Source organism: Achroia grisella, unplaced genomic scaffold (genome assembly GCF_030625045.1).
Source record: "Achroia grisella isolate CSIRO2021 unplaced genomic scaffold, CSIRO_AGI_Agris_v1 utg841, whole genome shotgun sequence".
In the NCBI taxonomy this organism is placed as follows: domain Eukaryota; kingdom Metazoa; phylum Arthropoda; class Insecta; order Lepidoptera; family Pyralidae; genus Achroia; species Achroia grisella.
Genome location: NW_026713039.1, coordinates 2556417 through 2581173, shown reverse-complemented (window position 1 = coordinate 2581173; position 24757 = coordinate 2556417). Strand labels below are relative to the sequence as shown.

The following is a 24757-nucleotide window of genomic DNA, read 5'->3' as shown; positions in this document are numbered from 1 at the left end:
CGGCCAAGACTGCGGCGCGATCGGAGACAGGGGTTTCGACCCGCACCTCGACCAGCAGCTCGGCCAGCTCCGCGTGCAGGCGGTCTATGAGCAGCTCGAGCCCGCGCAGCACCTCCGCGCGGCCCCGCTGCAGCGCGGGGCGGGGGGTGGGTGGGGGGGGGGCGGGGGGCGCACCTCGACCAGCAGCTCGGCCAGCTCCGCGTGCAGGCGGTCTATGAGCAGCTCGAGCCCGCGCAGCACCTCCGCGCGGCCCCGCTGCAGCGCGGGGCGGGGGGAGGGTGGTGGGGGGGCGGGGGGGGGGGCGCACCTCGACCAGCAGCTCGGCCAGCTCCGCGTGCAGGCGGTCTATGAGCAGCTCGAGCCCGCGCAGCACCTCCGCGCGGCCCCGCTGCAGCGCGGGGCGGGGGGAGGGTGGGGGGGGGGCGGGGGGCGCACCTCGACCAGCAGCTCGGCCAGCTCCGCGTGCAGGCGGTCTATGAGCAGCTCGAGCCCGCGCAGCACCTCCGCGCGGCCCCGCTGCAGCGCGGGGCGGGGGGGGGGGGGTGGTGGGGGGGGCGGGGGGCGCACCTCGACCAGCAGCTCGGCCAGCTCCGCGTGCAGGCGGTCTATGAGCAGCTCGAGCCCGCGCAGCACCTCCGCGCGGCCCCGCTGCAGCGCGGGGCGGGGGGAGGGTGGGGGGGGGGCGGGGAGCGCACCTCGACCAGCAGCTCGGCCAGCTCCGCGTGCAGGCGGTCTATGAGCAGCACGAGCCCGCGCAGCACCCCCGCGCAGCGCGGGGCGGGGGGAGGGTGGTGGGGGGGCGGGGGGCGCACCTCGACCAGCAGCTCGGCCAGCTCCGCGTGCAGGCGGTCTATGAGCAGCTCGAGCCCGCGCAGCACCTCCGCGCGGCCCCGCTGCAGCGCGGGGCGGGGGGAGGGTGGGGGGGGGGCGGGGAGCGCACCTCGACCAGCAGCTCGGCCAGCTCCGCGTGCAGGCGGTCTATGAGCAGCTCGAGCCCGCGCAGCACCTCCGCGCGGCCCCGCTGCAGCGCGGGGCGGGGGGGGTGGTGGGGGGCGTGGGGCGGGGGCGCACCTCGACCAGCAGCTCGGCCAGCTCCGCGTGCAGGCGGTCTATGAGCAGCTCGAGCCCGCGCAGCACCACCGCGCGGCCCCGCTGCAGCGCGGGGCGGGGGGAGGGTGGTGGGGGGGGGCGGGGGGCGGGGGGCGCACCTCGACCAGCAGCTCGGCCAGCTCCGCGTGCAGGCGGTCTATGAGCAGCTCGAGCCCGCGCCGCACCCCCGCGCGGCCCCGCTGCAGCGCGGGGCGGGGGGAGGGTGGTGGGGGGGCGGGGGGCGCACCTCGACCAGCAGCTCGGCCAGCTCCGCGTGCAGGCGGTCTATGAGCAGCTCGAGCCCGCGCAGCACCTCCGCGCGGCCCCGCTGCAGCGCGGGGCGGGGGAGGGTGGTGGGGGGCGTGGGGCGGGGGGCGCACCTCGACCAGCAGCTCGGCCAGCTCCGCGTGCAGGCGGTCTATGAGCAGCTCGAGCCCGCGCAGCACCTCCGCGCGGCCCCGCTGCAGCGCGGGGCGGGGGAGGGTGGTGGGGGGCGTGGGGCGGGGGGCGCACCTCGACCAGCAGCTCGGCCAGCTCCGCGTGCAGGCGGTCTATGAGCAGCTCGAGCCCGCGCAGCACCTCCGCGCGGCCCCGCTGCAGCGCGGGGCGGGGGGCGGGTGGTGGGGGGGCGGGGGGCGCACCTCGACCAGCAGCTCGGCCAGCTCCGCGTGCAGGCGGTCTATGAGCAGCTCGAGCCCGCGCAGCACCTCCGCGCGGCCCCGCTGCAGCGCGGGGCGGGGGGAGGGTGGTGGGGGGGCCGGGGGCGCACCTCGACCAGCAGCTCGGCCAGCTCCGCGTGCAGGCGGTCTATGAGCAGCTCGAGCCCGCGCAGCACCTCCGCGCGGCCCCGCTGCAGCGCGGGGCGGGGGGAGGGTGGTGGGGGGGCGTGGGGCGGGGGCGCACCTCGACCAGCAGCTCGGCCAGCTCCGCGTGCAGGCGGTCTATGAGCAGCTCGAGCCCGCGCAGCACCTCCGCGCGGCCCCGCTGCAGCGCGGGGCGGGGGGAGGGTGGTGGGGGGGGGCGGGGGGCGGGGGGCGCACCTCGACCAGCAGCTCGGCCAGCTCCGCGTGCAGGCGGTCTATGAGCAGCTCGAGCCCGCGCAGCACCTCCGCGCGGCCCCGCTGCAGCGCGGGGCGGGGGGAGGGTGGTGGGGGGGGGGGGGGGCGGGGGGCGGGGGGCGCACCTCGACCAGCAGCTCGGCCAGCTCCGCGTGCAGGCGGTCTATGAGCAGCTCGAGCCCGCGCAGCACCGCCGCGCGGCCCCGCTGCAGCGCGGGGCGGGGGGAGGGTGGTGGGGGGCGTGGGGCGGGGGGCGCACCTCGACCAGCAGCTCGGCCAGCTCCGCGTGCAGGCGGTCTATGAGCAGCTCGAGCCCGCGCAGCACCTCCGCGCGGCCCCGCTGCAGCGCGGGGCGGGGGGAGGGTGGTGGGGGGGCGGGGGGGGGGGCGCACCTCGACCAGCAGCTCGGCCAGCTCCGCGTGCAGGCGGTCTATGAGCAGCTCGAGCCCGCGCAGCACCTCCGCGCGGCCCCGCTGCAGCGCGGGGCGGGGGGAGGGTGGTGGGGGGCGGGGGCGGGGGGGCGCACCTCGACCAGCAGCTCGGCCAGCTCCGCGTGCAGGCGGTCTATGAGCAGCTCGAGCCCGCGCAGCACCTCCGCGCGGCCCCGCTGCAGCGCGGGGCGGGGGGAGGGTGGTGGGGGGGCGGGGAGCGCACCTCGACCAGCAGCTCGGCCAGCTCCGCGTGCAGGCGGTCTATGAGCAGCTCGAGCCCGCGCAGCACCTCCGCGCGGCCCCGCTGCAGCGCGGGGCGGGGGGAGGGTGGTGGGGGGGCGGGGGGCGCACCTCGACCAGCAGCTCGGCCAGCTCCGCGTGCAGGCGGTCTATGAGCAGCTCGAGCCCGCGCAGCACCTCCGCGCGGCCCCGCTGCAGCGCGGGGCGGGGGGGCGCGCCGCCGGCGGCCGCCGCGGCCGCACACCGCGCCACCTCGCGCGCCATCGTCGTGATGAACGCCGCCGGCCTGCACATGTATGTAACTTACGCACTCATCACTGCCTACGACCTCCGTCGAATCCTATACAGTTAGTATAGTACAGTCAGTTTCCTAAAAAAATCTAGAAGGTTACCCCATACCCAGTATACAATTTGTACAGTAACCTAAATAATTCTACGTCTCCCACCACACCCCCTGACCCCACGTCACAACTGAAGTCTATAACGTTACCCCAAGTCCTAAGTAGCATATACCTTTACCCCACATCATAACTGCAGTGTATAACGTTACCCCAAGGCCAAAAAATGGTACATACCGTTACCCCACATTCTACATACATGAAATAAGGGTTAGATACCTGGCAGTAGCGATCAGCGTGAGCGCCTGTCTTGCGGTGCGGCAGGAGTCGGCTTGCGGCGTGAGTGGGAGCCCGTACGTCATCGAAGGCACCAGCTTGTCTGCGTCTGAGCATAGCTCTAGTAGCCCTGGCAACATACACATAGATACACTCTTTTGGGGCTGTCCATGAATTACGTCACACGTTGGGATGTGAGGGTCATTTAAATTTCTAATATACGTAAGAATTAAAACAGAAATTTTAATGTTAAGACATGGTAGTGATTATTTTCTGATAGCTGTGGTAACTTGTTCTATTTCTTTACGGTTTGTCGTCGTCTTTTGAACACCTGTAAGTTTCTATTTCATATATACATATTAATTACACTTTAATATCGCTTCGTAAAAGCTTATCAACAACCATCCATCATAATTACCGAGTAACACATGGCTGACATCCAGGTAAGGCTCCCAGACAGTGAACCCGCGACCCAGCAGATCGACAGCGGCCCTGCGTAGCGGGGTGTATGCGGGCAGCCGTGAGCAGGGCGGCGCTAGCAGCAAGTGCGTCAGTGCCAACGCTGTCAGACGTGCAAGGTTGTTCGAAGCGCTCAGAGTAAAACCTGATAATAAAACTTGGATTATTTACAAGGTTAGACTTGGGTAAGTCTAAGTCCGCCCTACCTCTCTATCCCTTACTGGGGCCGGGGTCCCAGGCCAATTTTCTTGACATCCTTGGTGTTTCAGGCGTCCATAGGCAACGATAACCGCTTACCATCAGACGGATGTTTGTTTGCCACCATCTTTGCACCGTACTTTTTGGTAGTTTATTTTGATAAAAACTTCTGATAAATCGTGTCTAATGGCAGCGCTCCAACTAAGCTCCGGATGAGTGCGCGTGTGCCCATACGTTTCTACGACTGAATAGGGCGATATAGGTCGCCCTAACAACGAGACGGGGTCTGCCCTGTCACCATCTATAGGACGGGCCAACGCCGCCGTAGTCGCAGTAGGAAGTAACGTAAACTGGCTAGTCCGGTGATGAGGGTCGTAGGTACACAGTGTGTTTTTAGTGGGGAAGAATTCTACACACTTGTTATCCCTCTGGCTGGGAGATGGTGTTGCAAAGGTTATCCAGATAAAAAAAGAGTTGGATAAGTAGTCTGCATAGGCACCTCTACGTCATATATTGCACCCGCCAAACCGTTTACTGTATAGCCTGTGTTTCGGCTGGGTTAGATATGGTAGTAAATAACTGGGTAAAGAGGCATCATAGATCTAACCATCTTACATCGAAGACCTAGTGATAAATTCCTGATGAGCTTCCCACGAAGGGCTGATTGACCTAACCTCATGCTCTACTGGTGCCCCGCCAGCATAAACCGTCAGTGCACGCCATTCCATTATTACCAATTTAAAAAAATCTTAGTTCTTCGTTATCTTTCACATGATGACGTGATATCCGTAGTGCTGTTCATGTATATAGACCACGGTTGTCATCTACCATCATGTGGTCCATCAGTCAATTTGCCATTCCACTTATATAAAAAACATGCACTACTTCATTCACGCTTTTGAAAAATTACTATACTTGTAAAGTGTTGACTTTTACGATAATATATCATATACTGTTTTAAATTTGACGCAGTCATTGTTTGTACATACAATTATGAAAAATCACGGGGTCTTACTACGTTTTATTCATTTTGACTCAATAATGAACTCATTTAATATAAATAAAACGTGGTAAGATCCCGTGATTTTTTATAATTGTACGTTCCCCCGTTAAATTCAAAAGGGGATCGAAATTACGGCGGCATAAGCCGAGGTACTTTAGTATGATGGCGCCGCTTGAGGAGTTCGACCCCTAGCGGTGCCATCACACTAAAGTCGTATGCGTCAGGCGGGAGTCGGCCTTTAGCTGCTCCATAAGTCTTTACTTTGGTTTGCAGTATCATCTGTACTCGCCCCCCTATCGCCTCTATAAATTGCGTGAAAATTCCGTAATATTTGACCTGCCGTTGACACATTTAAACCGAAGTGACGTCACAGTATACGCCGTCATAGATAGCGCAAATATTCACACAAATTAAAAAATGAGTATTAAAAAAGCAAAATTCTGCTAATAAATTCTAAGCCAAAGTATAGACAAGTGCAATATTTTTTAAAGGTGAGATATATTGCCAATAGAGTCATACCTTCAACCACAGAACTCTTTCTGCTGTCCGCGTCTTTACGACGCTTGTTACCCGCAGCACCTGTACAATATAGCCAAAGCCGAATGTAACGAAAGTAAAAAAAATGCCAAAATAAATTTATAAAAATGGACAGAAACAAAATTCCAGAAAGACACACAATATAACAAAAGGGATGTGTATGCAACATGTAATAAATAGAACATGTAGGTATAAAATAGAATCGGATATCCGGATACAGGCATTCCTCGACTTCATCGGACCGGCGGGCCCCCGCACATGTTTGTTTAGCTAGTTCCTTTGGTTAGCTTGGATCTCAAACTTTGAGTTTTACATGTAAACATATAAAAAAAGTATGTTTCGACTTACGTCGCATATTTCGAGAACCTAACATGTCGTAAGTACGAGGACTGCCTGTATTACACACAGGCAAAATAATTAAAGTAATTTTTTAAATAACATGCTTAAATCTCATATATATCATACTAAGCTATTATTATATATGTATATCCTTCCAATTCCATCACTTCACCATTCCTTTCAGTCATTCAAAGGTTGAGTGTAAGAAATCCCTCATATGGGATAAGTCCGTAATTGTACAATTTATTTATATTTTAAAATCAAGTATTATTTATATACATATATTCTGTTATTTTAAAGTGTTACAAACAAACTTACTTATGTAACTTATTTGCTAACTTGCTCTTATTATCGTAAATTATATATATACTTAATCAAAAAAATAATAGACATAATATTTATTATATATATATATATATATATATATATATATATATAAATAAACACCTCTTTGGGCACTTTGTTGATCACGCCACAAGCTAAACACTTGCTGATTCCACCTTTTGCATTGAATAACTTGACCTCTATCGCGTATATCTCAGGCGGTATGGCAACGTCGCATTCTATTTTGCGATGCGGCTATATATATTCGTCGATAGTACGATATACTCGACACTTTTTTTACTAATAATTCGTGACTGAATGGCTCCGAACGGCTAAATTTTTGGTATACACAAAGACTTTTTGGCTCTGAATATATTCCAAAAATCAATTAATTATGTTGATCACTTTATATACTCGTCCTTACTGCGATACTTATTCTCATCCGAATATATATAGATACCGTAACGGTCTATCAATTATGAATTTATTAATTTACTAATGTAGATATTTTATATTCGCAATGTTCCATACATGCAAGCTCCAGCAACGGTGGAGACAGGGTCCCCCCTGCACCGTACACCGCACCCCGCGCACACAAACAAATTAGATATTTTTTGAATACACAAAGACTTTTTGGCTCTGTATATATATTTCAAAAATCAATTAATTGTGTTGATCACTTTATATACTGGTCCTTACTGCGATACTTATTTTAATCCGAATATATATAGATACCGTAACGGTCTATCCATTATGAATTTACTAATCTAGATATTTTATATTCGCAATGCTCCATACATGCAAGCTCCAGCAACGGTGGAGGCAGGGGGGAGCACCGTACACCGCACCCCGCGCACACAAACAAATTAGAATAAATTAAATTCATAAGATTATTTATATATTTCGGCTGCCTCGGTGGTCACACCGCTTTACATCCGATGGTCGCGGGTTCGATTTCTCGCACGGTGCAAACATATGTACTCATCGGTCATCGATTGATTTCATCGGTCTGGGTGTTTTATATGTATATTATATATGTATTTACAAGATAAAAATATCTATTTATATCAGTTCAGTATCAGTCTGTGTTAATTGTCCAGGGCTATTTATTATATTTTTATAAACGGTTATCTTTTTCCATCGCACCGCTCGCTATCGACAGTGAATTCATAGAAATGTCACTCTAAAAACAAAAATAGTTTTGTGTTTTGTATTTCAAATACTAAATGCAAAATAGGTATTTTCAAAATACTTTTTCAAAATAAAGTACCTTTTGAATTTTTGTCCAAACCTCAGATATTTTATTTATTTTAAGTATATCAATCATTACATAGTGTAGTATAAAACAAAGTCGATGTCGCATCTAACAGTACATAAATAAAGAAAGAAGACTTTTTGGCTCTGATACCGTAACGGACTATCAATTATGAATTTATTATACCTAATCTAGATATTTTATATTCGCAATGCTACATACATTGTAATATCCGCCTCCATTCATTGTAACGGTGGAGGGACTAAATAGTTGAATAAAACTGAATAAGCAGTTGCTCCACTCTATAGGTATGCGTCGTCGTCGTATGCTGTTCATTTTTTCACTCGTTTTGGCGCCAAGAGAGGGTCACATAGTCGTGGTCAAGTTAAGAACTTATAATTTAATTTTGATGACAATAGATACAAGTAAAAAGTAGGTATTATATTAATGTACGTAAGTACTGTACTTAAAAATATTTATTCTTTATTGTACATTTGAAAAACTAACACTTAAGGACGTGTACATATACACGTACATACTGCCATTTTCTCTTAAAGACATCCAGAGAAGCACTATTTATCAAATACGCGGGGTGCACCGACCTTTGACCTTATAACAGCTGATTCGCGCGTAACGAATTACATTGCTATTTACATTAATATTTTATAGTGAATATTTCACTATAAAATATTATTATTTCTTTAGATTATGACATAATAGCATAGTTTACATGATTTTAAGGGAAACATACGATAAAAAAAATTCCCGTAAAATGTAAAAGATGAAAAATGGTTATTGTTGGTTATCCTTGAGAGATAGACATATACCATCACGGACTTTTTTGTTGACCTTATTTTGATACATCTCTAAGCACTAGACAATACGCATTTTCATTAAACAGTATTGTATTTTTTTTATTTATTTAACTTTAATGCACAAAAAAATTTGTACATGTGGCGGACTTAATATCTTGCCGCGTTATTTACCAGGCAACCATGAGTGGTGCAGCGAAAGATTATTGGCGGTGCACTAATATAAATAAGAAATGTCAAAAAAAGATTTATAAAGATAATAAAGATAAGCAAAATATACATTTCTATAAAAAAATAACAATATACATACATAAATATATAACCCATAAATGTATAAATAAATACATAATGATCCGATAATCAAATTATAAGTACAGTCTCAAATTGAAAGTAAGAAAAACAGAAAATATAGAGAGAACTATAGGGATATAACAGAAAGATGTGAAAAAAGGAGGACAGTAAAAAAGTTACAAATTTAAACAATGTTCCCGCAATTTCTGTTTAAATGAATTTATTACATTATTATATATATATTAGGCATACGACTAGCCTTATGACTGTTACTTTTTTTTTAATCTATACATCTATACATGTAAATAAAATTGGAGTGTCTGTTTGTAATATTGAAATAACCGTTTTTTACTACTTGCATATGAATATAAATACGGTACATACACCAAAATAACATATTTTACAAGTTTTGTCTGTCTGTCTGTCTGTTTGTTCCGGCTAATCTCTGAAATAGCTGGACCGATTTTGACGGGACTTTTTTTGGCAAGTAGCTGATGTAATAAGGAGTAACTTACGCTTGTGTTATTTTAGAAAAATAAAATAAAATTTCACGCGGACGAAGTCGCTGGGGCCAGCCAGTCTATAGATATACCGAGATTTAATATTTAAGTTGCTATTATGTTGTTGACAAAATTTTACTGTAATGTTACTATTACGTTATCCTACACAATTTGTATTATTTTGGATGAATAAATAAATAAATAAATAATAATCTATACATCTATACATATAAATAAAATTGGAGTGTCTGTTTGTAATACTGAAATAACCGTTTTTTACTACATGCATATGAATATATATAAGGTACATATACCAAAATAACAATTTTTATAATTTTTGTCTGTCTGTCTGTCGGTCTGTTTGTTCCGGCTAATCTCTGAAATGGCTGGACTGATTTTGACGGTACTTTTTTTGGCAGATAGCTGATTTATAAGGAGTAACTTAGGCTACTTTTATTTTAGAAAAATAAAGTTAAATTCCACGCGGACGAAGTCGCGGGAACAGCTTGTTTTTAATAAAAACGGTTTATTTGATAGAAAAAACATCTTTTTTGTGGTACTTGAGAATGTTGAAGCCTGTTGTTTGTAATATTGAAATAATCGTTTTTTACTACTTGCATATGAATATAAATACGGTACATACACCAAAATAACATATTTTACAATTTTTGTCCGTCTGTCTGTTTGTTCCAGCTAATCTCTGAAATGGCTGGACCGATTTTGACGGGACTTTTTTTGGCAGGTAGCTGATGTAATAAGGAGTAACTTAGGCTACTTTTATTTTAGAAAAATAAAGTTAAAAACCACGTGGACGAAGTCGCGGGAACAGCTAGTGTATAATATATTAGAGATACCTACGTGTTTTTTTATTGATGACTAGCTGTACACGGGATTTCGTCCGTGTGGAATTTCACTTTATTTTTCTAAAATATAAGAAGTTAAATTCCACGCGGACGAAGTCGCGTGTACAGCTAGTTGTCGGTAGTCTAGCGATTTAGCTAGCACACTGCTTTGATTCCTGCTTGGTGGTCGAGGGTTCGATTCCTCGCACGCTGCAAACATTTGTATTCATGAGTAGGATTGTTTGTAACGGTCTGGGTGTTTTCTATGTATAGATAATATATATGTATTTACGAAAAAAATCTTTGTATTTATATCAGTTGTCTAGTACCCATAACATAATCTTCAGCTAGCTTAACTTGGGTCTAGATGAAGCTGTGTGAATTGTCCTGAGATTACTATTATTATTAATTGGTACACAGGTAAACTACTAACTAGGCCATATTGGTGTTGTTTGTTATGGTGAAAAAACTTATATATATATAAGTTACACGTACAATTTCAAAGACTTATTTCTTGAAAACTACTGGCTATTCTGAAATAAAACTTTAGGGTTTGTATATGTAATGTTTGCATATAAAATATGATTAAAGGTTACCAGTGTATTTACACTTTTACTGAACAAACAGAGTTGTTTAATACTGAAAATATTGTGTGGAAGGCATCAATTACTTTCAGTGCATGTATAGCTTTTCTCTTTTCCTAATTATTATTATTATTAAGTTTAAAGTGGTTGAATTTTACGTAAGGGGTATTTATACATTATTTCTAATTTACCATTTATTTTAAGTTTTTTAAACTCTATTCATCGAGACCTATCTAATGAGTCCAAACACGATATTTCTGCTGTAAGTTTTCGAAGAGTATGTTCATCATCTGATAATACTGGTGCCAGCATGAAGTCAAGGTTAACAGATAACTAATTACTTTTATTTCGTCAAAATCTTTAGATTACGTATAATAAATTCATAATATCGCTACCTATTCAAATCAAAACAAGTATTAGGTACTTCATGTACTAGTATATAAATTCATCAACACACAAGTAAATGATTTTTAAATATATTCAGAGCCAAAAAATCTTTGTGCATTTAAAAAATTTTGCCGATACGGATTCACTATTGCAGGAAATTGTTGAAAAAATATATATCGAGTATCTACTACTATCGACGAATACATTTGGCAACAACGCATGGTCTCGGCCGGAACGGCAACATCGCATATTACAATACAAAGATAGTGGTAGAAAGAGAGAGACAGTGGAATCAGCAATATCTACGGATCGTGGCTGGATGAACTAAGTGTGCAAGTTTATATAAATGTATATATATATATATATATACATTTGTCTTTAATTCAAAGGAAATATAAATAATGAACGCATCACATTTAAAACAGTATAAATAGTTAATAATTTAATAATAAGTTAATAGTTTAATAAGTACGTACGTAATATTATCACATGGTAACAGCACGTATTATGGCAAAAATAAATTTCGGCTGATTTGAAAAGATTTATTATAGTAATAATAGTAATCTCAGGACAATTCACACAGCTTCATCTAGACCCAAGTTAAGCTAGCTGAAGATTATGTTATGGGTACTGATATAAATACAAAGATTTTTTTTTCGTAAATACATATATATTATCTATACATAGAAAACACCCAGACCGTTACAAACAATCATACTCATAAATACAAATGTTTGCAGCGTGCGAGGAATCGAACCCTCGACCACCAAGCAGGAATCAAAGCAGTGTGCTAGCTAAATCGCTAGACTACGGACAACTAGCTGTACACGCGACTTCGTCCGCGTGGAATTTAACTTCTTATATTTTAGAAAAATAAAGTGAAATTCCACACGGACGAAATCCCGTGTACAGCTAGTCATCAATAAAAAAACACGTAGGTATCTCTAACATATTATACACTAGCTAAAATAAAAGTAGCCTAAGTTACTCCTTATTACATCAGCTACCTGCCAAAAAAGTTCCGTCAAATTCGGTCCAGCCATTTCAGAGATTAGCTGGAACAAACAGACAGACGGACAAAAATTGTAAAATATGTTATTTTGGTGTATGTACCGTATTTATATGCAAGTAGTAAAAAACGGTTATTTCAATATTACAAACAACAGGCTTCAACATTCTCAAGTACCACAAAAAAGATGTTTTTTCTATCAAATAAACCGTTTTTATTAAAAACAAGCTGTTCCCGCGATTTCGTCCGCGTGGAATTTAACTTTATTTTTCTAAAATAAAAGTAACCTAAGTTACTCCTTATAAATCAGCTACCTGCCAAAAAAAAGTACCGTCAAAATCGGTCCAGCCATTTCAGAGATTAGCCGGAACAAACAGACCGACAGACAGACAGACTAAAATTATAAAAATTGTTATTTTGGTATATATACCTTATATATATTCATATGCATGTAGTAAAAAACGGTTATTTCAATGTTACAAACAGACACTCCAATTTTATTTATATGTATAGATGTATAGATTATTATTTATTTATTTATTTATTCATCCAAAATAATACAAATTGTGTAGGATAACGTAATAGTAACATTACAGTAAAATTTTGTCAACAACATAATAGCAACTTAAATATTAAATCTCGGTATATCTATAGACTAGCTGGCCCCAGCGACTTCGTCCGCGTGAAATTTTATTTTATTTTTTTAAATAACAGTAGCGTAAGTTAATCCTTATTACATCAGCTACTTGAAGAGATTAGCCGGAACAAACAGACAGACAGACAGACAAAACTTGTAAAATATGTTATTTTGGTGTATGTACCGTATTTATATTCATATGCAAGTAGTAAAAACGGTTATTTCAATATTGCAAACAGACACTCCAATTTTATTTACATGTATAGATTAAAAAAAAGTAACAGTCATAAGGCTAGTCGTATGCCTAATATATATAATAATGTAATAAATTCATTTAAACAGAAATTGCCGCAACATTATTTAAATTTGTAACTTTTTTACTGTCCTTCTCCTTTTTTCACATCTTTCTGTTATATTCCTATAGTTCTCTCTATATTTTCTGTTTTTCTTACTTTCAATTTGAGACTGTACTTATAATTTGATTATCAGATCATTATGTATTTATTTATATATAATATTTATACATTTATGGGTTATATTTAAATGAATTTAATCGATAAAATCGTTGTTAAGTATTAAATTAATTGTAAGTGATATTAACTATTATATTATGCATAACAAAAAAATTGTAATAATAAAGAAAATACATTTAAAATGTTTTACTTGTTGTGTTAGTTATTTATAAGATCTTACTATAATTGTTAGCTGCTTTACAATTTAGAAAGTACAATAGGTAATGTAAATTAAAATTAATTGAATACTTAACAACGTTTTGTTCGATTAAATTCATTTAATTATTAAAATAGTTAATTTAAAATTAGAATAAAGAAAAAAAAATAACAAAAAAAAATCAGGTGGCGGGAATCGAACCTTGAGCGTCCGTTTGGTAAGTTGATTCAAAGGCTTATTAAAATCAAAATTCAAAATTCAAAGTTACTGGTCATTTTGAAATAATACTTAGGGTTCGCATACCCTTATCGGATACTACTACTACACGGAGTTTCGTCAAAATAAAATACCTAGGTTAGGTATAATAAATTCATAATTAATAGACCGTTACGGTATCTGTATATATTCGGATCAAAACAAGTACTATGAAATAAGAACGAGTATATAAATTGATTAACACAAGTAATTGATTTTTGAAATATATTCAGAGCCAAAAAGTCTTCTTTCTTTATTTATGTACTTGTTAGATGCGACAGCGACTTTGTTTTATACTATACTATACTATGTAATGATTGATATACCTAAAATAAAAACTCAAAAAGTAATTTGTTTTGTAAAGGTATTTTGAAAATACTTATTTTGCTTTTAGTGTTATAGTACTTTAACTGTTATATTTTAAGTAACAATGTTTAATTATAATTAATACTACTGCACCAACACTCCGATCGTGCTAAAAAAATTTGATGTTTCATTATTTTTTAGTTCAATTAGTGGTCTACCTAAGTCCTGGGCTAAGGGGGGGGGGGGGGGAGAGTCATGACGCCCCCATGACTCCCATGACCTCCATGACGCTCCCCCCTGGATCCGCCGTTACGTCTTCTCTTTATTCGCTCAGTAACGTTGTTACAAAAGAAAAGATTCCCGTCCAAAAAATAACAAGTATTGAGGTTTGATCTGGAGTCACGTTACTCCAGACTGATTTCTATAAATATTTAGATTAGATAGACTATTATTCTTGAAATACTAGCTAGACATTATTAAGTTACTGTAGCCATAATGTAGTAGCCCAAACGTGCCAATGAGGAAGCCCTTGGCAACTGCTGCACCCTGATTGGCCCGTTTGAATTGGATCAAGAACTGCTCGTATGCCAAAAAGGTGGATTTGTATAAAATCGTGTATAAATCGCTTAATTATTATTATTACTCGTCGTGACAGTTGTGGCTCAAAAGGGATCAACATTTATATATGGTCAGCTGGCATTAGATCAACAAAAGGCCTCCGGATCAACAAGTGAAAAAGGATCAACAAAAAACTACCTATACGGCACGTCTGAGCCACAAAGTGCCCAAGGGGATATTTATATATATATATATATATATATATATATATATATATATATATATAAATATATTTGAAATTATAATAAAACGATTCATACTCCCAGCACTAAAAGTAGTATATTCCATTACCCCACGTCACAACTGCAGTGTATAACGTTACCCCAAGCCCTAACAGTGGTATAGAACCTTACCCCACATCCTACTAAGTCTATCCTATGAAGTATGTACATGAACCAAGGGCTAGGTACCTGGCAGTAGCGATGAGGGTAGCAGTAAGGTCTTAATAAAGTAAATTATATGTATACCTAATAATATAATATATTTATAATACACATACTATAATTTTTTTACGTAGTTTTTTTTTATAAAATAAATCATCATCATTGCCTTGCCTTTATCCCATTATTTGGGGTCGGCACAGGCGCATTTTTTATAAAATAAATATATATTTGAAATTGTGATAAAACGATTCATACAAAATTTCAAACCTAATAATTATTTTTCATTTAAAATTGGAAATTATTAACAACAGCATTACATAATAAAGCATCGGGTCAGTGTGGTAATTTCGTAACTCTCTACATTTATAGGAAATAGTATTGTTAGCTTCATATATATATTATAGCGTCCAAAGCTCTATATTAATAACAGGTACAGAGTATCGGAAAAGAAAAGTTTAGCTCATTTGCAGTTATTCATCTAGTTACAACAGATACTAGCAGTTTTACATGTGTTTATCTGTCACAATTTATTTCAACCTCGCATTAGAGAAAAACATATTACGCCGACCCCAAATATATGTGATAAGGAAGAAGCAGATGATGATTAGAATCTTCAAATACTGAAAATCAGCCTTTGGGCATTATAGCCAAGAATAAAGCTGAGTGGTAACCAATTTGGTCGCGACTGTATATGTTAAATAATTAGTTATAAAACTGTCTTTATAGTATTATGTTACATATGTAATTTACTATATAATACACGACCCTGTGTGCCCATAAGGCTATCCTCCTTTTTATTCCATAGTAACATAATTTTAACTGCAAGTCTTTGTTGTTTTTAAATAATAAATATAAAAAATGCATGTTATATTTGCTATGATTCTTATGTAAATAAATATATATTTCTTTCTTTCTAATATTATTTCTTATCAGATTACGTCATAAATAGTATACGTTGATAGATAGCAGGCACAAATTGTTTTGTAAGCATGTATTATAGTATAAATGTAGCGAGTTATGAAATTACCACATTGACATCGTGGTCAGTGTGGTAATTTTAGAACATATTTGACAAATAGCAAAAGATAGGACAAAGGTATTTTACCACCCATTTCTCTCGGCATATTTACTAAGGGACTGAAATATTGGAACAAAACTTACCTTCACTGGTGATGTCTTGACCGAATTCCGATCCGATGACTCCCAACAACACCACTGCTGTGGTTTGCTTGCGTTTCAATTCTGCGAGAGAAGACGGCTTCCTTACTATCTCTTCCTCTTCTTCTTCAAATTCTTCCTCTTGCTGTGGATTGTAGATATTTATTAATAAAAGACCATCTATAGGTTAAGGCTGATGATTTTCATTTTTTTTATTGTCCCTAGTACTTGCCTCAATCGGAGAGACTCTGTGAGACTGATAAATATAATATAATAATAATAATAACCTTGGACATATACACAGCGTCATCTAGTCCTAAGCTAAGAAGTAGCTGTGTTATGGGTACTAGACAACTGATAGAAATAGTTATATACCTTTTTAATACAAACATAATATAAATAGCAAACACCCAGACAATATATACCCACCAAAAACAATCATATTCATGAATACAAATATTTGCAAAGTGCGAGAATCGAATCCGCGACCATCAGAACTAGACCACCGAGGCTATCCTTGCAATTTTACAGTATCCAGTAAATCTAGTATAAATACGTTGCCAAAACAGTTACAACCTTTGTACTGAAGTTTAGTCTTTACATGTATTACAATAGATTATAAAATATGACGTCACGAAACTTAGAACCCCTTTCAACCCCAAATTTAGAACAATATGTCAGATTTAGTTTGCAGATTTATTTATTTGCCATGTAAAACAGTTTATATTTTGCTCTTCAGTTACAAAATTATAAGTCTATAGTAAAATTTAAAATAAATTTAATTTTGACGTGTATTCATTAATGTGAGAAATTGGATAAATATAAAAAAAATCCTTAAACTTCTAAATTTTAAAATTGATAAATTGGCTATTTCTTTTGGTAATCATCATCATCATCATCATCGCAGCCCGGACGACCACGTCTCTGTTCCGTAAGTCATCACTGGCAACACACATTGGTCGTAAACCTTCGTCTTGAGACAAACTTTTGGCAATCTATTTACATAAATATCTTTAATAGAAGTCCCTGCTTAATCCGTCATATACGTGAACGGGTGCTGCTTTTCTGGGGTATAGTCTGTTCGGGTTACGAACACTGATTAGACTATTTGCTTTTCACAAAATTGCAATTGCATATGCTAGTCTCACTATTCTCCGAAATTTGAATTTAAAATTTAATCTGTATTCTGTAAACATGAACAAGCTCATTTGAACAGAATAAGAGCCGAGTTTCTTGTCAGTTCTAAATCATTCCGAACTGACAGTAGATTTGACATATCATAAGAGTCTGTAATAGACCTACACGAATAAAGATATTAATTTTTTTTTAATTAATAGACTTTTCTAGACTTTTTTTGGTATAACAAGTTTGCCTTTATTTCTTGTGTTATAATTATGTATATCTCGATTTTGTTTCCTTTCCCCTTATGTGTATGTTTAACAATGAACGAAATATAAAGAGCGAGACCACAATTTGTATTTTTTTAAATTTATTTATGGCCTAGTATAATATAATAATAATAATACTTTATTTGACAAATGTAGGTAAACAATAAGGTGTTAAAAATATGTTATCGAGACCCGTACATTAACCTCATAAGAGGTGTGCAAAATTTTATAGGTTCAAATAAATAAAATATATATGAATAATTTTCTTTTTGACAAAATAGGTTCTTTGACTTTTGCCATAAATTATGCGAACTGATCTTTTTTGTAAAGATAATAAAGATAAAGATTACCTTTTCGACTGGTTCTTTCGGTATTGCTTGCGGGTTAATGCTCTCTGTGTGGGTGTACAGTGGTAGGTACTGGGCCCAGTTGTCTACTAGGATCTTACGGCCTTTAGGACCCAATCTGCCATACAGAAGACAATTTTACCATCATTACATAGTATAAAACAATGTCGCTGTCGCTGGTTGTCCGTCCCTATGTATGCTTAAATCTTTAAAACTACGTAATGGAAGAAGCGGTTTTTTTTATATATATTTTTATATTTTTATTTTATATATATATTTAAATAAAATGAGTATACAAACCTTCCTTTATATTATACTAGATGTGCCCGCGGTTTCACTCGCGTTAAATTTCAATATAAAATATAGCCTATGGTCATTCATATATAGAGTCTATATTATTGTAAAGTTTCATCATTCGTTCAGTAGTTTTTGCGAGCATTTTTGAAAAAGTAAAAAACAACTGTCGTATTTATAATATTATTAAGATTAATATTTATACTTTGTAATATATTTTTATTTATAATATAAGAAAGAAGATCACCTAATAAATGGCGAAATGTCCAGCGAAACAAGGGTAGTCTCCCCCCGAAAATAAGCTGAGGTTCTCCCAAAACCCCACCTTCACCTCTGTAAGGGGATGAAGCCCCTAATGAGTCGTACCTGCCCAATTCAGCGAGAAGCAGCGCTTGCGCAGCATCTCTAACTTCAATGCAATGGTGTTGCCATCTTCGCGCCAGCATCTCCACTTGGGGACGTTTGAAGCTCTTGGAGCCTAGAATTATTTTTAATTAGTTTATTTCAAGTTTTTTTTTATATATTTAAATTATATAAAAAATATAATAATAATATATATATTTTTTAATATAGAGACGGTCCACTTGATGGTAAATGATCGCAGTCATCGATATATCAGGATTATGGACATGACATTTGATATGCTTGACCGTTGGAAAAAACGACTTAAGTAACGTATAATTTTTTTTTAAATCATATATAATTAAATTAAAACGGCGATAGAGTGAGTAGTGATGTGCCAGTGTGACCAACAACGTTAAATGGTTAACGTTATAAATGGGTTACCCACAGTAAAGGTTTTTTTCAAAGCCAACCACATTTTCTGACTTTATAATTGATGTGGAAGAAGAATTCTTCATTCAGTTTCTCCACTTACCCGCAGCGACCACTGTCTCTGGTAATAGCACACAGTGTAGAGTTATGAGCAGTGCCCAGCCCTGCTTTATGTGGACTTGCTGGGCAGCCAGCTGCTCCTCACGCTCCTCGTCACCGGCCCACGATGATGACCGGGTGGAGGGTCTGGGATGATGGAATTAGAATATTATATAATATTATATATATAACAGTAATAATATAATTTAGAGACAATATGAGCAAGGTGGACTTATCCCTAGAAGAGATATCATACAGTCAACCCAAAACAGTGGCATAGGTGGGATTGAGTGGGTAATAACTGGTGCAAATATTACAATATATTTATCTAACTATTATAAGATATCAGAACTATTCAGACAGCGCCATCTAGTCATAAGCTAAGTAGAGCTAATGTTATGCGTACCAGATAATTGATATAAATAACTAGATCCATTTTCTCTGTAAATACATATATAATATACATAGAAATCACCCAGACCGATAAAAACAGTCACAGTAATGAATACAAATGTTTGCATCATGTGAGGAATCGAACTCGCGCCTATCGGAAGTAAGGCGGTATACTAAACAACTAGACCACGTAGGACGTCAAAATTATTTACGATATATTCCCATCACCATCGAATTTTAATGACTATCTCAAATATAAAATACGCATACAATAATAATAAAAATGATAATAGACCAATAGTTATTTTATTAGACTATATATAAACTCTATGTAAGTGCGATGGTAAAACTAGCCATAGGCATCATGTCGATGCTGTAGTCTCTCGATATTCCCATACCTGTGCAGTCTTCTCGCCACCTCTTGTTCTGGCACGAAGCCCGCGTTCCTCATCGACTTGAGAGTGTTGGAGAGTGCCACGATGGAGAGGAGATGGTTCGTTGTCAACGTGGTACTCAGTTCCCAGTGCAATTTGGATGTGAACAGCCTGTAATATTGGTCAATGATTATTTTATTAAAATTTAATAAAATGAAATTAAAAATATATTTTTTCATTTAAGACCTTTCGAATACTGAAGCCCGTCATAATTGTTTATCACTATCTATATCTATTTATATAAAAATGTATTGCTGTTCGTTAGTCTCGTTAAAACTCGGAACGGCTGAACAGATTTGGCTAATTTTAGTCTTCAAATATTCGTGGAAGTCCAGGGAAGGTTTAAACGGTTATAAAATATGAAGAAATTTCATGTAAAATAGTAACAACAACAATTTTATTTTTCCATACAAACGGCTGATACCTGTCAAACAGGGTGCGTTAAGAAATTTATTGCGTAATAAACTTCAAAAACCCTTTGAAATATTTAATTTTAAGGAGGAACAGATTTCGCGGGGTCAACTAGTATATAGATAATATTAGACTAAAGTTTTGATAGTTAACACAAAAATAAATATCAGACATTTTCCTTCTCCGACACCGATAGAATAAATTCTTATTAAAATAAATGACCACTTTTCGAGAATACCTTCTGATAGAATAGAATAATATAAATTTCTTGACTATCTCAAATAGAAATAACATGTACAAAATAATAACGAATATATATTAAAAGTCAAGTTAAAAGTTATATTAAGTGAATGTGGACCACAATTGCATAATTTTTGGATTGCCACGCTGATTTGTAATGAAAATTTAGCTTCACTAAATCAAATGGGGTTCAATTTGATTTAAATAAATAGCAATATTACGAGCTGCACATACCTGGTAAGCTTCTCCTGCCGCAACAGTTCTGGGGGGAGGTCCGAATTGACCAGCAGTGGGTCATCAGGCGCGGCGGCGTAGGCATCCGCCCACTCCAGCACCCTCGTGGGAAGCTGTACAGCCATGTGGCCATGACGGGACACTACGCCGAAGCATACTGGCACCTAGTAATAATAATTATAATGCAGGACAATTCACACAGTTCCATCTAGTTTTAAGCTAAGTGCAGCATGTGTTATGAGTAGGTACTATACAACTGATAGATGTAGGTTAAATATTTTTTTTGTTAATGCATATATAATGTACATGAAACTTGGACCACATTACTAGCAATGTTTCATGTTAGGTTGACATCTACGCGGTTCCCTCTGGAAAAAAAAAACAAGGAGCCAAGTCAGTTAGCCATCGTGATGAAAAATCACGATGCTAACTTGACCTCATTCTCATCTTATCATCATTTACATTTTTTTAATTGTTGACAATGGAATGCGCTTACTAACAGTTTACGCTGGCGGGGCACCAGTGCAGGACGATAGGATGAGCATGAAATCAGGTCAAGCTTATCGTAGTGAAATCACCGGGAATTTATCACGATGGATTTGAAACCGTGTGAAGGTCAATGAGACATGGTACATTGCTAGCAATGATGCCATTCCAGTCCACATTACTAACAATATCCTTGGGGAGCCAACCATCAGGCAACAATATTTAAAGTATGCACTGCGGGAATTTATGACTATTCTTTCCAGGGGAAACTGCATGGTTATTAATCAGACATGGTACATTGCTAGCAATTAGGTTAAGCTACTAATAATACCCTTCACTCGCCTCAGGCATGGATATTAAAAAATTATGGTCTTTAACTATTTACCATGGGTCTCAAAAGCCCCAGTTTGGTCTCGCACACTCTGTCCAGGTCAGGGTTGAGTCCCCAAGCATGCAGCAGAGAGATCAGGATCTGGGCTATCTCCATCGTATGCGGGGGCTCAGCCAGCGACATGTCCTTAGGACGCTGACGTTTGCTTTGGGTAGAGTCATCTGAAACAAAATAAATATAAAATTAATTATATTGTATTATGGCTATTAAACTACTGATAAAATTACTTAGGCTTCATGCTGTCTCGGATTTAGGGGGGCGCAACACGGAGCCCATGCCCCAGGCGGCAAGTTCTGGGGGCGGCAAATTGGAACTTGGTAGATAAATACATCTCTGGGGTAAAAGGGGATAGTTAGTAATGTGGAATGTTATCACGGTGGTTTCCAGGAGGAACTACCGTGATAACAAATTCTTGGTTAAATTGTCACGATGGGCTAACTAACCTGACTTGATGCTCATCTGATCATCCTCCACTTGTGCCCCGCCAGGGTAAACTGTTAGTGCAGGCGAGTGCACAACTCTATTATTATCCATAAAAAAAATATATACATCTCTCATTAATGCATCTATCATAAATTAATGTACCCTTGATAACCTGACCTTGAGGTCAAGTAAATTATTTGTGTTCATTGTATTTGAAAATGCTACAATAATTAACAGCAGCAAATTGTACGCTAATATGTATATTGTAAAAATGTTGCGGAGGGGGAGGGTGCAGAGAGCCCTAAGGGGCAGCATTTTTTAGTTTTTGCCTCGAAAGAAATGAAGATCCAGGACTGGCCTCATGTCCCCGACTCCTCTCCATACAAAACGTTATACATAGGATAAGGCAATTACTATCAACGTTTCGTGATTGAAAAACTTAATATTCACTAAAAAAAAGTATATTTTTCTAGAGAATACAAATATGGGGTTCTTAAGAATTATATATTAAGTTTTCTTAAGGGTGTCCTATATATAATTCTAAGAAAATGGGTGTTATATTCCTGGTATATTACACTCGTCATATTTTCTTTAAACGATTTTATTTTAGAATTACCTGTAACTGAAAAATTCTTATTTCACCAAAAAAAGACCTATCTTTATCTCATTCGTATGTGCACTACAAGACAATATAAAAATTTGAAAAAAAAAAAATGACAAATCGTTGGAAAAAAATCCTTTATAGTTACTGTAACAATAGAGTAAGCCGAGTAGAACGGAACGTAAATATTAACTGCTAAATTTCATTTGAATATATTGTTATAATTTGGGTGAAGTAAGATGGAAGGTCTTTCAATAGTTATAGAACGAATACTGAAGAATCACACACGCTATACATTTTTTTCTTATAAATCATATATAGGATAGCACCCAGAACCAATACAAACATTAATACACATGAATACAAATGTTTGTTTCGTGCTAGGAATCGAATCCATTATCCAAAAGCGGTAGGCATGCTAAACCGCTACACTGAGGCCGTCACTGCGCTACGTGAGTTGCCAAGGATTATTTCATTATTATTATTTGTATTTAAAGTTATTTGCCTCGTAAACAAAACAGATAAGCACCTATTAAAAACATTATGACGTAACAACACAACCACTCCGCCATTTTACTACGCATTAAGACCTGACCAAAATTGACGCCAATGTCAGCCATTTTGTAATCACACATCATGATAGAACTCGTGTCAAGTTCGTGACATATATTTTTATTGAGGGTTTTGGAGTATTGTCATGTGCTAAGACTCGTAGCACTGCGAACTACTTATGTAGATCTATTGTGCTCGCCCCTTTTCAAAGTTCGCTATCTAGACCCGTTTTTTTTTATGACTGATAATGGAATGATGCACCCGCCTGCGCTAACGGTTTACGTTGGTGGGGCATCAGTGGTGGATGACCAGTGGATGATAAAATGACCATGAGGTCAGGTATTTCAAGTCCAAAGTCACCAAGAATTTATGATGATGGTATCCAGAAGAAACCGCGTGGAGGTCAAACTTACATGGTACATTGCTAGCAATAAGATAATCAGTCCACATTACTAAAAATCCCCTTTCCACCCTACCTAGACCCGTCACAGAACATTATATGACATAAGTTGAAATTACATTAATTTAAGAAATAAAAAGGCTGTAATTAACGGCTCTGTGACTAGCGGTTTAGCACACTGCTTTACTTCCGATGATTTCGGATTCAATTCTACACAGAGTATAAACATGTATTTATGATTTTGATTGTTTGTATTGGTGTGGGGTTTCTTATGTATATTATGTGTGTGTTTACAAAAAAAAGTATTTATATTAGTTATTTAGACGTAAGTTGGACATTGCTAACAATGGGGTCAACAATCTAAATTACTAATAATTCTCCCGATTCTGTCAAATTAGCAACACTGGGCTAAAGGACTTGACTTAATCCTACCATCCTTAATAATAATAATATTACTTTATTTGCCAAATGTAGGTAAACAATAAGGTGTTAGTCCTTGACTGGTGTCCATTTTATGACCATCCATAAATTCACTAGAATTATGAATTAATATCGGCGATCAAACTGCGTCTGTTGCAGATTGGTAGCCGAATAGTTAATACTAGACTGCCCAAACTCTATCCAATACCTGATGATGCCTTGTTCAGAGGCGAAACACGCGTCGCAATATGGGTATAGACGCAATAACTGTTGGAATTTGATCACAAATATAGAAGGTCGTAACGGTAGTCAAGTTTCCGCACTAAATATTTGTGGTGTCACATATGCTAATTGTAGAGGAATTAAACTAAATAATATCAATCCATTAAGTAACGAAATGGACTTCCGCAAAATAACAGCTAATTCAATAAAATAGTTTTGAAGAAACAAATTTCAATTTGCTTGCAATATATGTTCACACCACACCAAGGAAACATAAACAGTGAAAGGTCGTGTATGATATAGACAGACGTACCTACAATTGTATTACAACGCTGTTGAATGCCCAAGGTCCGAGACAGACATAACGGTCTGTGCATGATAATTATATAATACCTACCTATGTACTTATGCGGGGGTTATCCTTAATAGAATAGATAAACCAAGCCGAGTATCCAATTATAGCAATAATAAATAACCTTTTGGATTTTCTTTTCTACTCAAAAGTTGTCTGGAAGAGATTGCATAAGCAATAAGGCCACACTTTTGTGCTGTATTACTCTAGTAATTGTAATTCCTGTTATATATTGGTGTAATAAAGAATATATATATAAGACAAAATAAAGAAATAACATTAAATTATACATTCTATG

The 24757-nt window shown here is 39.9% G+C and overlaps 1 protein-coding gene across 1 annotated transcript in view; it reads right to left on the bottom strand.

The window, feature by feature from the left end:
- LOC131852236 (WD repeat-containing protein 7) overlaps positions 1-24757 on the bottom strand; it is a 117218-nt gene that overhangs the window by 5366 nt on the left and 87095 nt on the right. The window contains exons 22-32 of the mRNA XM_059202883.1: positions 21484-21650; positions 20613-20776; positions 19692-19838; positions 18905-19047; positions 18394-18505; positions 17737-17851; positions 16002-16143; positions 5612-5671; positions 3851-4036; positions 3436-3562; positions 2930-3104 (exon numbers count right to left, since the gene is read on the bottom strand). Coding sequence (XP_059058866.1) covers positions 2930-3104; positions 3436-3562; positions 3851-4036; positions 5612-5671; positions 16002-16143; positions 17737-17851; positions 18394-18505; positions 18905-19047; positions 19692-19838; positions 20613-20776; positions 21484-21650 — 1538 coding nt within the window. The remainder of the gene's footprint in view (positions 1-2929; positions 3105-3435; positions 3563-3850; positions 4037-5611; positions 5672-16001; positions 16144-17736; positions 17852-18393; positions 18506-18904; positions 19048-19691; positions 19839-20612; positions 20777-21483; positions 21651-24757) is intronic.